General features: G+C 46.6%; 1 protein-coding gene and 1 long non-coding RNA gene across 2 annotated transcripts in view; one reads left to right on the forward strand and one right to left on the reverse strand.

Annotated features, from left to right (window-relative positions):
• The window catches only part of LOC148048622 (uncharacterized), an 87,401-nt gene that overhangs the window by 32,377 nt on the left and 37,505 nt on the right, over positions 1 to 17,519 (forward strand). The window lies entirely within an intron of this gene.
• FIBCD1 (fibrinogen C domain containing 1) overlaps positions 1 to 17,519 on the reverse strand; it is a 42,252-nt gene that overhangs the window by 20,026 nt on the left and 4,707 nt on the right. Inside the window, exon 2 of the mRNA XM_087704943.1 lies at positions 2,541 to 3,017. Within this exon, the coding sequence (XP_087561069.1) occupies positions 2,541 to 3,017 (477 nt within the window). The remainder of the gene's footprint in view (positions 1 to 2,540; positions 3,018 to 17,519) is intronic.

The raw sequence follows: 17,519 nt of genomic DNA on the forward strand, positions 1-17,519 counted from the left end.
TGGTCAATGTATTGATCTGACCTTTGGATTGAACTTCTGATTTTTTTTAAGGCGGGTGGTTTTTATAGTTCACCATCAAATATGAGCCATATTTCTTATTCCACGGAACCTGCCGGCTAGGAAAGCAGGATGCTCTTGACTTGTCAAGCAGGGATATTTATCACTATTTTGGTGAATCATGCTTGCCGATAGTATATGTGGGCTGGGCCATTGGCTCTCCTCTCTTTTTGCAAAAGATAAATTATTTTGATTTCTGCGCAGAAGGCTTTGAAAGAGCAACAGTCAGAAAACTGCTGGAGAACATTTTAGCCTTCTAAGATTTGGGGTTAGTGAGTGAAAAAAAATGACATCAATCCTCAAAGCTAAACTCTAGGTAAAGGTAAAGGTTCCCCTCGCACATCTGTGCTAGTCGTGCCCGACTCTAGGGGGCGATGGTGCTCATCCCCGTTTCAAAGCCGAAGAGCCACCGCTATCCAAAGATGTCTCCGTGGTCATGTGGCCAGCATAAGTAAACGCCGAAGCAGCACGGAACACTGTTACGTTCCCACCAAAAGTGATTCCTATTTTTCTACTTGCAATTTTTATTTTCAAATTGCTAGGTTGACAGAAGCTTGGACAAGTCACAGGAGCTCACTCCGTTACGTGGCGCTAGGGATTCAAACTGCCAAACTGCCAAGCTTTCTTATCGACAAGCTCAGTGTCTTAGCCACTGAGCCATCTCCTCCCTCAGCTAAACTCTAAACAAGCACAAAACTTCTGAATTTGCACCTTACTGAAAAAAAATATTTATATGTTGCCTTTCAGAGTCCAATGAAAACTTTCCCAAATATATTTGAGAAATGCAAGTGAAATCTTTGACTGAATATTCTAGGTTTAACATTTGAGCCCAAATGTTGGCTTACGTTTGTGCCAAAAAAAAAATGTAATTAGTAAATTCAGATTTAAATTGTAGATGTCCAGAGACAGGTATAGTCTGAAGAATGTTGACTGTCATAAGTACAGGTAAATCCTTGGCTAATAACTATTCATTTAGTGACGGTTCAAAAAAAGCGACTTGTGGCCATTTTTCACACTTACGACCAAGCCAAGGTGGCACAGCGATTAGAGCACAGCACTGCAGGCTACTTCAGCTGACTGCTAGCTGTAGTTGGGCAGTTCGAATCTCACCAGGCTCCAGGCTGACTCAGCCTCCCATCCTTCCCAGGTGGGTAAAATGAGGACCCAGATTGTTGGGGGGGCAAAAGAGGCTGACTCTGCACATCGCTTAGAGAGGGCTGGAAAGCACCGCAAAGCCTAAGTGCTAATGCTATTGCTCTTCCTTTTCTCCTTCCCTTTTCTTTCCTTCCTTCCTTCCTTCCTTTCATGATGCGCAGTGGTTACAATGCAGTATTGCAGGCTAATTCTGCCCACTGCCAGCAGTTCGATCTTGACCGACTCAAGATTGACTCAGCCTCCCATCCTTCCGAGGTGGGTAAAATGAGGACCCAGACTGATGGGGGGGGGGGAAGTAAGAGGATGACATTGTAAACCGCTTAGAGAGGGCTGCAAAAGCACTATGAAGCGGGGTATAAGTCTTAAGTGTTATTGCTAGTTGCAGCCTCCCCATGTTCATGTGATCAAAATTCAGACGCTTGGCAACTGACTCGTATTTACGACGGTCGCAGCATCCTGGGGGGTCACGCAATCCCCTTTTGCAACCTCCTGACAAAGCAGAAGGAAGCAAGATTCGCCTATTTTCTCCCTTTCTGAAGAGCTCAACCCATTTCTCCACTCCGGTAGTTTCCAAGGGCCAAGGGCTGCTGTGGAGGTTCAGGGCTGTTCGTGTTTCTTTCCTCGTTCCCTCCTAGACTTCGCCTCCCATTTCTAAAGAAAAGAAGTTAAGGAGGGAATAAAATGTTGTGGGAAACAAAGCTTGGTTATACATCAAAAGGACGAGAACCGTCGTGGCTGCCCTGCTGGGCCCTGTGCCCGCTGTTTTCAAAAAATTACCCAATTTCCAGGGCAAAGAAGACCAAGCGATTCTGGGATTCTGTAAATCGCCAGGGGTTGATGTGGCTTTGCAAATTGGCATGTACGGAAAACAGGGGTTCAACATTGGCCAGAGTTACAAGCAGCCTCACAAAATTTTAAAAAAAACCAGAAGGAAATACACAAACACACACACACACACACACACAGACCCATTATGTACACACTGGGTAGAGCAAGCTTACAATTTGCAAGAGAGCGAGAAGCAGGCACTTTGCATTTAATTGGAATAAAAGAAAAGTAAATCTGCAATTCAGAATAGAGCCTGGCCCTTGTAAAACAAACGGCTTGGTAAAGATTAATTAGCACTTTAAATTGCGTCTGGTATCGAATGCGGGCCGGAGGAATTGCCATAAAACAGGAACCTCTTCCAAATATCTCGGCCTGGAACCGAGATTGTTTGAAGATGGTTGGAATCTGCAATTCCAGGTTCCGATTTAAGAACGAGGGGCTGGCGGTGGTCTTGGAGTGATAGCTCATCACCCTCAACAACGGGAAGTCCTGTGACTCACCTGTATGAGCCGCCCTTGTTCATTCTGGAGGGCGCTCAGCTCCTGCCCGATGGCGCTGTGCCCCTTCTTCAGATTTTCACAGTCCGTCCGGAGCTGGGTGGCGTGAGAGAGAAGCTTGGAGACCTCGTCCGAGAGGCCCACCATCAAGGCCCTCTCCTGCCCCTTGGACGACTTGGCCTCGGCCTCCTGGTCCGTCACGACTCTCAGGAGGGACGATTGCAGGGTCTCCAAGCGGGCGAAGCTGTTGGCTTGGTTGGGGCAGTTGGGGTCAATGAAGATGTTGATGCGGGAACTGTCGGCTTTCTCGATGGTGACCAAAGCGTTGGCATCGTCCGGGTTGGTGGTGATGACGGGCGGGGATTCGGTGACCGGTGTGTGGTAGTGGTTCATGAAGAGGATGGCAGCCGTGACAGTCACCGCTAGGAGGATCACCACAGAGAGAAGGACGGTGCAGAGAATGTAGCCGCAGTTGACTCTCTAGGAAAGAGACAGAAGGCGGGGAGAGGATGATGTCATTTTGGAAGCCCACCATGATGTCCCATGGAGTAATCCAGCCCAGTCCTTCCAGACCTGGGATCTTCTCTAGGTTCTTAGCCCTTGCAATGGAGAGTGGAGACAACAGAGTTGGCTCCAGAAAACGAATAATAATGGATATGGAACAGAACAGAATAAAATGGGATTCAAATATAGACTAATAAAAGGGTTGGAAGGAATCTTGGGAGTTCTCTAATCTAACCCTCTGTTCAAGCAGGAGACCCTGTAGCATTTCAGACAAACGGTTGTCCAGATTCTCCTTAAAAACATCCAGTGATGAAGCACCCTCAACTTCTGGAGGCAATTTCTGTTCCACTGATGAATTGTTCTAACTGTCAGGAAATTTCTCCTTAGTTCTAGGTTGCCTCCCTCTTTGATAAGCTTCCATCTATTACTACTATCATCTATCTCTCCCTTTCTCCCTCCCTCCTTCTCTCCCTCCATGTCTTTTATCCATCCACCTACCCACTCATCATCCATCCATCCATCCATCCATCCATCCATATATGTCTTTTTTCCATCCATCCACCCATGCATGTATTATCAATCACTCTACCCACCCCCTCATCCATCTATCCATCCATCTTTTATCCACCCACTCATCCATCCATGTATATCTTTTATCCATCCATCCATCCATCCATCCATCCATCCATCCATGTATGTCTTTCATCTATTCATGTATGTCTTTTATCCATCCATCCATCCATTCCTTCTATCAATCTATCCACCTTCTATCATCTGTCTGTCTCCATCCATCCATCCACCCATCCATCCCTCTTTCTGGGATTTAAAAAAAAAAAACCTACTCCACTTTAATTCCATAAGAGCCAAGTATTAAAGAAGACAGATGCCTCTTTATCTTCCAAATGCAGACAACGTTATGAAGATGGTTGAGAACCCAATACATCTGCAACTCAATGGAGGAAAACAGTGTGTTGGAAGATGATGATTAATTAAATGTATGTGCCATCCAACTCCCAATGTCTAAAACAAGTCCATCTTTTAAAATAAATAAATAAATCCCAGAAAACAGAAGCGTAGAAGAAAATAATGGATGAAAAAAATAATATCCCCATAAATTAACTAATGCATTATGAAATTGCAGTACCAAAAATAGAAAAGCTGTCAATCCGACAAATAAACAGGGGGGAAAAATCTCCTTTAAAAAAATCAACATAATTAACATAAACCACCCAATTCTGCCTACATTCATTTCATCATGTAATAACAACATATCAAACTCTGCATCTGAGTTTATTTACTCTTGTAAAATATTATGAAATTTGTGCCCAGGGAAAATGGTGGTGTCATTTTTTATTATTAGTAGTTAAAGAAATTGCTTTTTCAAAAATGGATAAGTGACATATTTCTTGGATCTATTCTTTGATATCTGAGATCTTGGTACTTTTCCAATCTCTCAATATAATTCTCTTGGCTGTTCCCCACAAATGATATTATAAGCAATACTAAAAAATGGTGAGATTGCATAGTTCTGACTTAGGCTTCCCCCCAAAGTCCTGGTCCCGACAAAACCCCTTTTATTAAACAAATGTGGATTCCTCTCCTTCACCTTCAGCCAAGGCCTGGCAAACAGTCCTTCAAAGGAGTATTTATGACCACAGACCTTATCTAGCTTGGAAAGCTGCCAGGTAAATATTTTCCAAATGAGATGCTGTGGAAAGAAAGGCTGGGCACAGAGTCTCTGAGATTCAAGGACAGATCTTCACACTCCTGAAACGAATCTAACGACCAAACAAACAAACAAATTGTTTCCTGCAAAAGCCCCCTCCCCTTTCGCTCCCCTTTTATTTCCTATGGGAGGGGCCATTCACTGTCCACCTGTGGCTTTACTCCAAAGTCGACCCCTGTTCTTTAGCTCTTTGTTTGGCCACTCTGCGCATGCGCACACTGGGAACAGGCTCCAGCTGTTCCTCTGCCTCACTGATGTCTGACTCTGAAGGCAGCTGATAACTGTCAGATGGTCCTGGGCCCCTCTCAGCCTCCAACACAGAGCCTTCCCCAGACTCCAGGACTGGCCCATCTCCCTCCCCAACCTCCTCACTGTTTGACCCTGCTGCCAGCTCTGCTGGCCCTGGCAGGCCGCAACATCGGGGATATAAAGGTAGTTCTCAACTTACGACCACAATTGAGCCCAATTTTATGTTGCTAAGTGAGACATTTGCTGAGTAAGTTTTCCCTCCAAAGTACAAAGGTATAAAGAAAAAGAAAAAAAAAAGAGAAACATCTTAACTTTCTTCAAGAGAGTTCTAACTATAAAACACATTAAACTTTCGAGCTAAAATTCAGTAATACACAGAATGTCTCTAATTGCAAACATTTCTAATGGTGGAATCCCAGAATTAATGTGGCATTTCTTCCAGCCAAAAGAAAGCCCGAAATTGGTTTAGTTCAGGCATGGCGATGGAAGCCGGAGGGCTAGGAGAGAATGGAGAGAAATGACTGATAGACGTAACAATGTTTGATTTGCTGGAATAAGTCCATTTGTCTTTCACACTGTGCAAATGGAGGGGAGGGAAGTAGGTTTATATTTGGGGTCTGCATTTGGAGTTATTGTCCTTTGGTAGACCTTGCAGACAATCCCAATCTGTCAAGGACCTGGGAGTGCTCATCTCTAATGATCTAAGTCAGTGGTTCCCAAACTTGGCAACTTTAAGACTTGTGGACTTCAACTCCCAGAATTCTCCAGCCAGCTAATCTAAGTGCCAGAGCTCAATGCAACAGCATTGCCAAAAAGGCATTAAGAATCGTTAACCAAATTTTGTGAAGCTTCTTCTCTGGTAACATTGAATTGTTAACTAGGGCACATAAAACCTTTGCCAGACCAATCCTCGAATACAGCTCGTCTGTCTGGAATCCGCACTGCATATCAGACATTAATGCAATTGAGCGAGTCCAGAGGGATTTCACGAGAAGAGTCCTCCACTCCTCTGCTCACAACAGAATCCCCAGTCTCGAAATTCTGGGCTTAAGACAACTTAGAACTACGTCGCCTTCGGTCTGACCTGAGCGTAGTACAGTGGTGAAATTCATTTTTTTTTACTACTGGTTCTGTGGGCGTGGCTTGGTGGGCGTGGCAGGGGAAGGATACCACAAAATCCCCATTCCCTCCCCACTCCTGGGGAAAGGTTACTGCAAAATCCCCATTCATTAAGCATGAAACTCACTCAACTGAATAGCCAGAGGTGGTATTTGCCAGTTCTCCGAACTACTCAAAATTTCCACTACTGGTTCTCCAGAACCTGCGGAATTTCACTCCTGGCGTAGTACATAAAATTATCTGCTGCAACGTCCTACCTGTCCATGACTCCTTCAGCTTCAACCACAGTAACACACAGGGGCAAACTATCGATACAAACTCAAGGTAAACTCGATTGCAGAAAATACGACTTCAACAACAGAGAGGTCAACGCCTGGAATGCTCTACCTGACTCCGTTGTTACATCCTCAAACCCCCCAAAGCTTCAACCTTAAATGGCCTACCATGGACCTCGCCCCATTCCTAGGAGGTCCGTAAAGGGGGCGTGCATAAGAGCACCAGCGTGCCTTCTGTCCCTGTCCTCATGTTGCTTTTTATTTGTACTCATTTCATGCATTCAAATCATATTTATACTACATGCTTGATGAAATAAACAAAATAAAAATAAACAGATTGACAGATCTCCCTTGAGATAAATATGGATTATCCCCAATTAATTCCCTCCTAATTCTTATTTCAGTTATTGGCTAGTGATTGTTCTTTTCTCTCTCTTTCTCTCCATTCCGAATGTTTACGGCATTATATTCTCTTTTATTCTGCACTTAATTCCTTGCTTTTATGTTTCCCCAAATTGAAAAGCACCTAGAGTTGTTTGGCGCGAGGGTGGACGTATAAATCTAATAAATGAATTAATAAACGGATAACGTAAATGAATAAATCCCTTTAGCTGCTCCTGTCCTTTTACGCACAGCTGCCTTTCCTAACAGATGAGGGTTTCTGGGGTCCTTCACCCTTTTTTTAGGTTGTTCGTTTTCTTGCAGACGTTTCATTACCCAACTAGGTCACATTATCAGGGAGTGGGGTTTATGGAGAGGAGGAGGAAGAAGAGGAGGAGGAGGAGGAGGAGGAGGAGGAGGATGGGAGGTCTTTCATGTTCTCTGAGCTTGGTTATTTTCTTTTCTTTTCATGTTTTATTTGCTTTATATGCCAAGCATCCAAATTTTGATCCTGTGACCATGGGGATGTCGCAATGATCATAAGTTTGAAAAATGGTCAAAATTCACTTTTGTTCAGTGCCATTTCAACTTTGAATGATCGTTAAATGAATGGTGGTAAGACAAAGACTACACCTAATGATTTTATATCAATATAATTGGTTAGGTTATTTAAACCAGAGCTCCCCAAACCTTTCGGACCTCAGGGACCACTAAATTCATAATTTAAATCCCATGGACCACTAACATGATCTGCCTAATGATTGGCTGGGTGGTGTGACTGGGTGGGTGTGGCCAACTTGATGTCACTCATGTTGAGGGGGGCCTCTGCTTGCCCCTCCCTTCCCAGCCCCCCCTCACCTGCCTGCCTGGGCTCCTTAGGGCCCCAACAGGAAGCAGCTGCTGGAGCTAAGCAGCCACTGGGAGAAAGAGTTGGCAAAACAGCTCAGTTCAAGTTGGATCCGGCCGAGAAGGAGGCTCAGCAGAAGCACCTCACTGAGGACTAGGAGCATGGGCTTTCCAAGCAGAGGGAAGACCTGCGGGAGTGCAAGGCCAGGTGCCTGGAGGCTCAGAGGGCTGAGATGGTCAGCCAGTTCCAGGCCATGATGCCGTCCCACTGGAACGAGGCCCTCCGGCTCTTCACCACCAGCGGCTCTTCCCTCCAGCCTTCGCCCAAAGACCCCCCCAGGAGGCCGAAGCAGACTCCAAGTGGGAATTTCTGCCCCCCTCCAGACCCCCACAAAAAGACCCCGAAGGGGGAGACCCTCTGCAGCAACACAAGCGTTCATTGCACGTATCCATCCCAGGGGCCGAAGTTTGAGGACCCCGGATTTACTGCAATATAAAAAATGCAAATAATTTTTCTACGAATCACTGGTTGGTGACCATGTGTTTTAAACAACCGGAGCCCTTTTGTGCAGTAGTAATATTATGGTCTGGTTTTCCAGCTTGTGCATGACACATCACAACCAATGAAGCCTCTTCTTTGAGGAAGAAGTGTTAATTGCAATGCCTTTGAAGCTTTCTAGCAATCAAAGCATCCGGATCCTCTCTTCAGAACAAGAGAAGCGTTACACCACTGAAAACTTCGTCCCCTTTTCCAGAAGGGACACAACTCATTCCATTCCCCCCCCCCACTCCAATCTCAGTCCGGGATGACTTTAAAGGGGCTTCATTGCCTGAGAAACGGAAGGCGATAACACTCCTTCTGTTCAGTGTTAATGATCGGAGGGAATTGGGGTGGCTGCTCGCCCCACTTTGGACGGGTTTGCTGGCCGTCCTTCTTTGCGGTAGATAATGGCCTCTTCGTTTATGACGCGTGATGTCAAGAAGCCTCGAGTGGGCATTTGGATTTGATGTTTGAAGAAACAAACATGGCCAGTACGAAGGAACAATGGTGGGTTGTTTTATTCCCCCCTCTCTGAAGGTCAAACATCTGAATATAAAAGGCTCAGCAGCCAAAAAAGCCAACGCAATCCCAGGCTGCCTTAAGAGAAGGACGGAATCAAGATCACCTGAAGTGTTAGTACCGCTTTATACGGCCTCAACAAGACCACGCTTGAAATGCTGCCACCGTTTTGGCTCCCCGCAATATTAAAAAGACGTCGAGACGCTGGAAACGGGGCAGAGAAGAGCAACGAAGCTGATTGGGGGGGGATGGAGGCTAAAACATATGAAGAAGAAGAAAAAGAAGAACGGTTGCAGGAATTGGGCTTGCCTAATCTAGTGAAGAGACACGTTGGCTTAGTAGCTAAGACACTGAGCTTGTCAATCAGGAAGGTCAGCAGTTCGGCGGTTCGAATCCCTAGCGCCATTCAACGGAGTGAGCTCCCGTGACTTGTCCCAGCTTCTGTCAACCTAGCAGTTGAAAAGCACCTTAAAAGTTCAAGTAGGAAAACAGGAACCACCTTTGGTGGGAAGGGAACAGCGTTCCGTGAGCCTTCAGCGTTGAGTCATGCTGGCCACATGACCACGGAGACGTCTTTGGACAGCGCTGGCTCTTTGGCTTTGAAACGGAGTTGAGGACCGCCCCCTAGAGTCGGGAATGACTAGCACATATGTGCGAAGGGAACCTTTAATCTAGTGAAAAGAAGGACCAGGAGAGACATGAATGCTCGGCCGTTTTGGGTTTCTCAAATCGGGGCTGCCCTGTTCCTTCCCTCTGTTTTTGATTGTTGGGATCATTTTCTGTTGCATTTGCTCCGGAGAAACTGGGACGTTTCCTGATTTTCAATGCAAATGTCAGGAGGCCCAGAAGAGGAGGCTGCAGCTTTCCAAGATGCCACCCAAGACCGGTTCCTCTCTGGGAAAATGAAGCAAATCCTTCTCACCTTGTGCCAGGGTTCCAAATAGCATCCAAAACTCAATCAGAGTCCCAGGCAAAGGATTCCTCAAAGTTCCCATTTATGAAGAGAGCCATGTTGGCACATCTGGGAAAACACGAATCTGAAAGCTTCCCGGTTTCCCCCACCCAGTTGAAAGTTCAAGACCCTGCCCCCACGCCCATAATGGTCCAATCTCCCACTGCCACACTGGCAGCTTCCACCCATCCAGTTCCGGTCAGGTGCAGAGGTGCAGAGCCAAAGGATGACCTTGGCTTTCTAGAAAGGATTTTTTCTATGGCTGCATAGCATCTAACTCCACACAATCCCCCCTCCCATTTTCCCACAATAGAAAAATCATGTTAGAATAATAGAAAGTGTGGCAGGCCAAAGACCCAAAGGAAAAGAGGGCTGCAGCCCTGATACCTTGCTATTTCTGCAAAAAGAAAAAAAGAAAAACCACCTGGGCCCTTTTCTCCTTTCCATCGCGGTCTCTCCATGTCAATCTGCTTCGATTGACGTCTCCCTTCAAGCCTTCTCTCTATTCCACCCCCACCACCACCATTTGCATTAAGATGACTTCAGCAATAAGCTCCTTACGAAAGGAGGGGAGGGAGGGGAAGAAGCTGTCTCACCCCCCCCCCCTTCCCAAGATAATGTCCTTGATGTGGGAAGGGTGCCACGGAAAAGGGACAGGCCCACAGCAGCCCCAGAGCCGAGGCCCTTAACCCGGAGGGCCAAGGCTAAACTATAAAGCCACCGAAGGGAAGGCCCCCCGTCTCCGTGAGCAGGAGGGCCTCTGAAGGCAGCCATTGGGTTGTTTTTTGTTGGTTTTGCAATTTGTGTTCTCCTCCCGACCGGAGATGCCAAGACTGATAACAGAGACGCCTCTGAAGTTAAACCAATTATCTCCCGATCGTGTCTTCTTCCAGAGGGAGAAGCGGGAAGGGGGAAGGGGGAAGGTTGGGTTGAGCATCTGAGGCTGACATCAGCAACGTAGAAGGTAAATCGTGGCTTAGCGCCAGGAACTGCGAGAAGGATCTTGGAGTCTGTGCGGATGATGGCTTAAAGGTGAGCCAGGGGCGTGGGGGTAGCAGCCTAAATAGCCAATGATGTCCTGGGCTGCATTAACAGAGGGATAAAGTCAAGATCAGGGGCAGAAGAATTAATCAGGGGAACAAATTGTCTCCAAAAGTTGTAACACTGGAGGCTGTTAAGAAGAGGTTGGATATCCATTTGTCTGAAGTGGTGTAGGGTTTCCTGCCTAGGCGGGGGGGGGGGGTTGGACTAGAAGACCTCCGAGGTCCCTCCCAACCCTATTACTACTCTATGTTCCGGGATTTGTGATTCTGTCATAGTGAAGCCAAAGCGAAGAGCCCCGTGCTTGGTGCCAACGGCAGACCGAATTTACAAACCAAGCTGTGCAATGCACGAGGGGGGAAAAAAATCCAATTATTTACTTGTGATCAGGAAGCATTGCATCGCAGGGAAGATTAGAATTAGCCTGGGTGGGGAGGGGGCCCGGGATCTCCAAAGCCATCCTGCTCTCCTTTGGACGCAAACGATCAGCTATTAGCACTGATATGGCCGTCTATTTTCCCCGCCTGCCCGCCAGCTGTCGAGGTTCAGTCTGTAGCCAAGTTACCGGTAGCTGATGACTCGCTTATGTTTCTTTCACCAGAAGAGAAGTGAGGCTGAGATGTTTATTAGGAGATTATGGGGAAGCCTGCCAAGAAGAACCGTTACGTGCAAATTACATCAAGATTAAGGTGGACGAAAGCTGCCTTCTCTTGCAAAGAGTGCCCGGATCTTCAGCCATCGAATGACACCGAAATTCAGAGCATTTGAGGTTTATTTTGGGAAAACGGGGCTGGTTATACGTGCTGCCTAGGTGAGGAAGAGCATAGAGCAGCCATGCCCAGTTCCTGCAACCGTTCTTTGAACGTTTTGGCCTCCAGTGGCCTAATCCATCCTGGTTGCTCTTCTCTGCACTCTTTCTAGGTAGCCTCTTGACTGGGATGGTATCAGGTCTTCTGCCTTGAACCAGGGGCTGGAGTAGAAGACCTCCAAAGTCCCTTCTCACCCTGGGATTCTATGTCCTGCAAGCCAGCCCTTGTGGCAAATAGGACTCCTCGCCCCTTCTCTGACAGCCTCTTTGTTGAGATGTTCTTTTATGCGCAACCTCGCTGATCGCCTAAGGAAACTTCAGAAACACCTCCAGGCAACTGAAGGGGGAAGAGCAGAAAACATCGTTTTGATTTCTATAGAGATTCTCGGTCATCCAGGTCATGGTTGTCCCAAAGGTGCTTTTCCAAGAGGCCACAGGACCTCTCTGCTTTCCTTCCTTTTGCTTCTCATGCGAGAAGCTTCTTCAGCTCTTCAGCCTGGTTTTGACTCGCATAAGCATCAGCAGCCCCCAGTGAAAGTATTTCCAGCTACCAGAGGAGAAAAGATGCTTCTGGTATTCTCTAGGCCTGGTAGAATGGGAAGCATTTAAAATGCAAGGTGCAATGGGTAGATTTATCAGCCACAAGGAATCGGAGCAACTCGGAAATAAGCACGGGCAGCCCTTGGATTATAACCACAATTGAGTTCCATGACTAAAGACAGTTGTTAAGGGAATTTTGCCCTATTTTATGACCTTTCTGGCCATAGTTGTTAAGTGAGTTACTGCAGTTGTTAATAGCAATAGCACTTAGACTTATACAGCGCTTCATAGTGCTTTCACAGCCTATTGCCCCCAACAATCTGGGTCCCCATTTTACCCACCTAGGAAGGAACAGAAAGCTGAGTCAACCTTGAGCTGGTCAGGATCGAACTGCAGAATTGCAGGCAGCTGCCAGGCAGCAGACATAGCCTGCAGTACTGCACTCTAACACTGTGCAACCGAGGCTGGCGTGTTGGAAACAACGGTTGCTAAGTGAATCTGGCTTCCCCATTGATTTTGCTTGTTGCAAAAACACCCATACCAGTTCCAAGCACCCAGAGCTGGATCACGTGACCCTGGGGATGGTCGTAAGTGTGAATATCAGTGCATTGTAATTTTGAATGGTCACTAAGCAAACTGTTGTAAAGGACTACCTACAAATACAGGGTCAACTATGAACTCTAGAACTCCAGATGTCTTGGCTAAAGGCTACATTGCAATCCAGCATTTTCAGAAGAGAGTTCGGTTCGAGGCTTCCCAAGAGCCTGGAGCAAACTCCTTTCCCCAGCAAAAAAAAACCCTTTATTGACTGTGGATTCTGCTCCTTCACCTCCAGCAAAGTCTTTCAAGGGAGGATTTACAGTCACAGACCTTCTCTGGCTTGGAGAGCTGACAGGCATAAAATCTGCAGAACTTGGCAAGGAGCCTCGGAGAGTCACGAACCAATGAAGGGAACTAATTGTCTCCTGCAAACTCCACTCCCCCTTCACTCCTCTTTTATTTCCTCTGGGAGGGGCCATTCATCCTCCACCTGTGGCTTTACTCCCAAGTCCACCCCTGTTCTTTAGCTCTTTCCTTTGTCTGGAATGTGCACACTGGGAAGAGGCTCCAGCTGCTCTTCTGCCTCACTGATGTCTGATTCTGAAGGCAGCTGATAACTGTCAGACGGCTCTGGCCCCCTCTCTGCCTCCGACACAGAGCCCTCATCATCAGAGCCTTCCCCAGACTCCAGGACTGCTCCAGGTTCCTCCCCAACCCTCCTCACTGAATCTGCTGCCAGCTCTGCTGGAGGTCCACAACAAAGAGGGCCAAACAAACCAAGTTTGTTTTCCCCATGTTTGGGCTGCATCACCGCTATAAGCTTCTTGGGATGAAGCGATGCAAATCTTTTAAGCAGGTTGACCTTATTAGCAAGTTCTTATCCCATTCAATATTTGAATAGCTTTCTCCCCGTGCATAATCCTCTTTGCTAGAAGCTAAACAGAATGCCGCTCACTTTCCAGCCCTGTCTAGCCAGGAGTTTGTCTGCTTGTCCTTCGGCTTCCTGGGCTTTCAGACGTGAATCTAGCCCCAAATTTGTGAATTGACTCGCTCATCTGAGATAAGCCAGGTTGGGTCCCCTGCCTCAAAGGCTGAAGAGGGTGGCAGAACAGCTGCCACTCCCCCCCCCCGGTTCCCCCCGTGCTTCCCTTCCCATTATTGGACTCAGATGGTTGTTTGAACAAAAAGCAATTTCCCCAACTCCAGAAATTCTGTTTTATTGTGATCATCTTTGATCAGTGGAGGCGAAGCAATTCTAAGGAGGTTTGCCCCCAAAGTCAACTCCGTCAAAATCAATAGCACTTTAACTTCAGTGGAAATAAATTTGGGATGGGAGCATCCATGTGGAATAGACCTACCTCCCCCCTGCTCCCTCCCCCTCCCTCTCTCTCTTCTCCCCCCTCCCTCTTTCTCTCTCTCTCTCTCATGGAGTGCTCTGAGTCACCTTTGTACATGTAGAAATAACCCTTTGGGGAACTTCGACCTCTCGGTACGGAGGGATCTTAGGCTCCGCTGTTAAGCAGAGCGACGGGGCAAGCAATTCTGAAGGTCTGAATCAACAGCTAGTTAGCTATTGAATTACAGTATTGTAACTCCCTGTCAAGGATAGGAGGGAATTAAAAGTAGCACTGATGGGCTGTGTGACAGTCTGACAGCCCCATTTTACATTGCCTTAATTGTTTCCAAAACATGATGCTCCTTCCTTCCTTCCTTCCTTCCTTCCTTCCTTCCTTCCTTCCTTCCTTCCTTCCTTCCTTCCTTCCTTCCTTCCTTTCTCACAATGTTTCTCTTTCAATTTCCATGTTTTCTCTCTTAATATTTCCTTCCTTCCTCCCTCCTTCCCTCCCTCCCTCCCTTCCTTCTCATAACATTTCTCTTTCAATCTTCTGTTTTCTCTCTCTTAATCTTTCCTTTCTTCCTTTCTTCCTTCCCTCCTTCCATAACGTTTCTCTTTCAAATTTCCACATTTTCTCTCTTAATCTTTCCTTCATTCCTTCCTTCCTCCCTCCCTCCCTTCTCATAATTTTCTTTTTCAATCTTCCCTATTTTCTCTCTCTTAATCCTCCCTCCCATCTTTGCATTTCTCTCCCCCCCCCTTTGGTATCCTCGGGGGCTACAGGATTGTTGCTTTCAAACCCTTCCATCAGCGTGTAAAACACTTATTTTAATTTCTCCTTGTTATTTGTATGCAGTTTTTGGCCTGTGCCCTGTCTCGAGATTTTCATAATTTTTTTCTGTCTTGAAGCTGATTTGGTTTTTTCTTCCCTGCTCTTCCCTCTCCTCATTATCTTCTCTCTATCTATCTCTCTCTCTATCTCTCTCCCTCCCTCCCTCCCTCAAGAGTGCTATGAAGATATTTGTAAATAATATGGAAGAAGCAGCTTTTTTTGGGAAGGAAATCATTTCCTAGCCTCATCATTTCTCACCTTGCACCTTTTCCAAAGACGAGGGAGCACCACGGACGGGCTCTGTAAAGACACAGGTAATCCTCCACTTAAAACCATTTCCTTAGTGACCATTCGCAGTTACCGCAGCACTGAGAAAGCGACTGAGGATGGCCTGCTTAGCGACAGACGTTTTGGGCTGAAGGGTGTTGGAAGGGCTCCCTGTAGCAATAGCAGTAGACTTATATACCGCTTCATAGGCCTTTCAGCCCTCTCTAAGCGGTTTACAGAGTCAGCATATCGCCCCAAATAATCCGGGTCCTCATTTTACCCACCTCGGAAGGATGGAAGGCTGAGTCAACCCTGAGCCGGTGAGATTTGAACCGCCGAACTGCAGAACTGCAGACAGCTGAAGTAGCCTGCAGTGCTGCATTTAACCACTGCGCCACCTTGGCTCAATGTAGCCCAATTCTCTTGGCCGCGTTCTCTGCTTCTCCCTCGCATTGTGGACCATGTTAGTTGGAATGTTTATTTTAACCCATTGAAACTCTTCTGCTTATGACTTGGTGACATCAAAAAAGAAGAGGCCACTGGATGGCTTAGTTTATTGTAATTCTATCCCACTCACATCTCAAAAACTCCTAAGAGATGATGAGGTCCTTCTTTACAACTGAGTCCTCGTCTTACGACCACAGATTGAGCCTAATATTTTTGTTGTTCTACAGTTGTTTAGTCAAACTCATCCCATTTTATTACCATTCTAGCCACAATTCTTAAGTGAATCACCACCATTGTGAAGCCAGTAGCACGGTTGTTAAGTGGAACCTGTCTTCCTCATTGACTTTGCATCTCGGAAGGTCCCAAAAGCTGGTCCCACTGCAACCGTCAAAAGTACATGCCAGTTGCCAAGACCCAAATTTTGATCATATGACCACGGGGATGCTGCAACGGCTGTAAAGGTGGGAAAACGGTCATAAGTCACTTTCTTGGTGCCGTTATACCTTTGAAGTGTCGCTAAACGAATGTTTTTAGGCAGATGGCTACCTGTAGAAGGATGAGAGCAGCCCTTCGTGACTAAAATGGCTTCTCCTTTCACAGGAACCAATAAACACTCGTTAAAAGAGTGGGGGGAAATGTAGGATATTTTCTTCCTGCACAGCACTAATTTCAACGTTAAATCTCCCGGGAACAATCTGGGAGAGCCGAGACCCCCACGCCCCCTTCTTCAAGGAATGCTCCAGACCCCCTCCCCAAGCCCCCTTCCCCTCCTATTCCCCTGTGCCTTGCCAGAGGAAGAATAGCATCATTTCCAACCGCTACAGAAACATCCCCTCCCCTCCTTCGCCCAGATATTTAAAATTAGCACTTAATTCTAGCCGGTTTTTCTCCTTTCCCCCAATATTAGCAATCATTAGATGGAATAACTTAATAAACAGCGTTTACCAGGTAACCAATTTGCAAGCTCTGCCTTTGTTTGTTGGCTTGCTTGGCGCTGCTGTTGAGTAATTTCAGACTCCTGTCTTCTTAATAGTCTTCAGGAAATCCATTTTCTCTCCCGAGAAGTAGACCAGCTTCCATGTTCACGAAGGGATCTACCCTGCATTGAACAATTTCACAGTTCGGTCTCGTCATCTCCAGGTAGGGCATACAAAAATCTCTGGAGAAGCATAACGTTAACCTCATATTCATCACGTTATGAGGCTATAACTGTATGCCTGGAGTATGTGGAATGAGGAACCACATCTGTTAGCTCAATTCCTTGGAGGAAAACATACTCTAAATAGTAAAATGTCTGACGGTCTCCATCCAATCTTTCTTTCTGATCAGATTCCCTCATTTTCATTCTGGTGGAGTTCAGATCATTTTGTTACCCTGGATAAAACATTCAGTTATAGTCTCGGTAATTATAAGGACTTGGCACCAAGAAGGTTTGGAAAATCTCCCCTCAATTTCTGGGCAGAGGAAGTGGACGAAGGCTTCCTTCAAGGGAAGAAGGTGAATTTCTCCATCCATTTCTGAAGGGCAGCTTCTTCTCCCCCTTGGCCTGGGCAGAAGCAGCAAGTTCTCAATGGGAACAGCTCCTTCTTGAGATCTTCTGCTAAAGAGAAACTTGAGGAAACAATTGTGCCGTGAAAAATAGGACATCCACCTCCACCACATTGTCACGCATGGAACCTCACTTCCCCTCAGAAGCATTTCCCCAGAGTTGCCCTCGGACAGGAGTGTCAACGTCTCATCCACCGTCTTGCAGGAGAACTGGTGAAGGATAACCAAACCCTCAAGATGATTCCTTTGCCTGGGGGAAGGTCAGCTTCTTCAGAAAGTACGAACATAGGCCATGTGGAAATGAATACAGCCTCCCCAATCCTTGGGTTCATCTCTGATGGATTAAGAAGGACATCTGAGCCAAGCGGGGGTTCTTCTGCAGCTTCGACTGGCTACCTAAGGGGACTTCTGGGTGAAGGCCACGTCCCACGGTGGGCCTGATCGGATGCTTTTTCCACCTCTCCAGCTTCTTGCCTTGAAGGTAGGCCACCCTCATGCTCTCCATTTTTTC

The sequence above is a fragment of the Thamnophis sirtalis genome, unplaced genomic scaffold (assembly GCF_051295495.1).
Source record: "Thamnophis sirtalis isolate CommonGarterSnake01/CBP01778 unplaced genomic scaffold, rThaSir2_p1.2 scaffold_2, whole genome shotgun sequence".
Taxonomy (NCBI): Eukaryota; Metazoa; Chordata; class Lepidosauria; order Squamata; family Natricidae; genus Thamnophis; species Thamnophis sirtalis.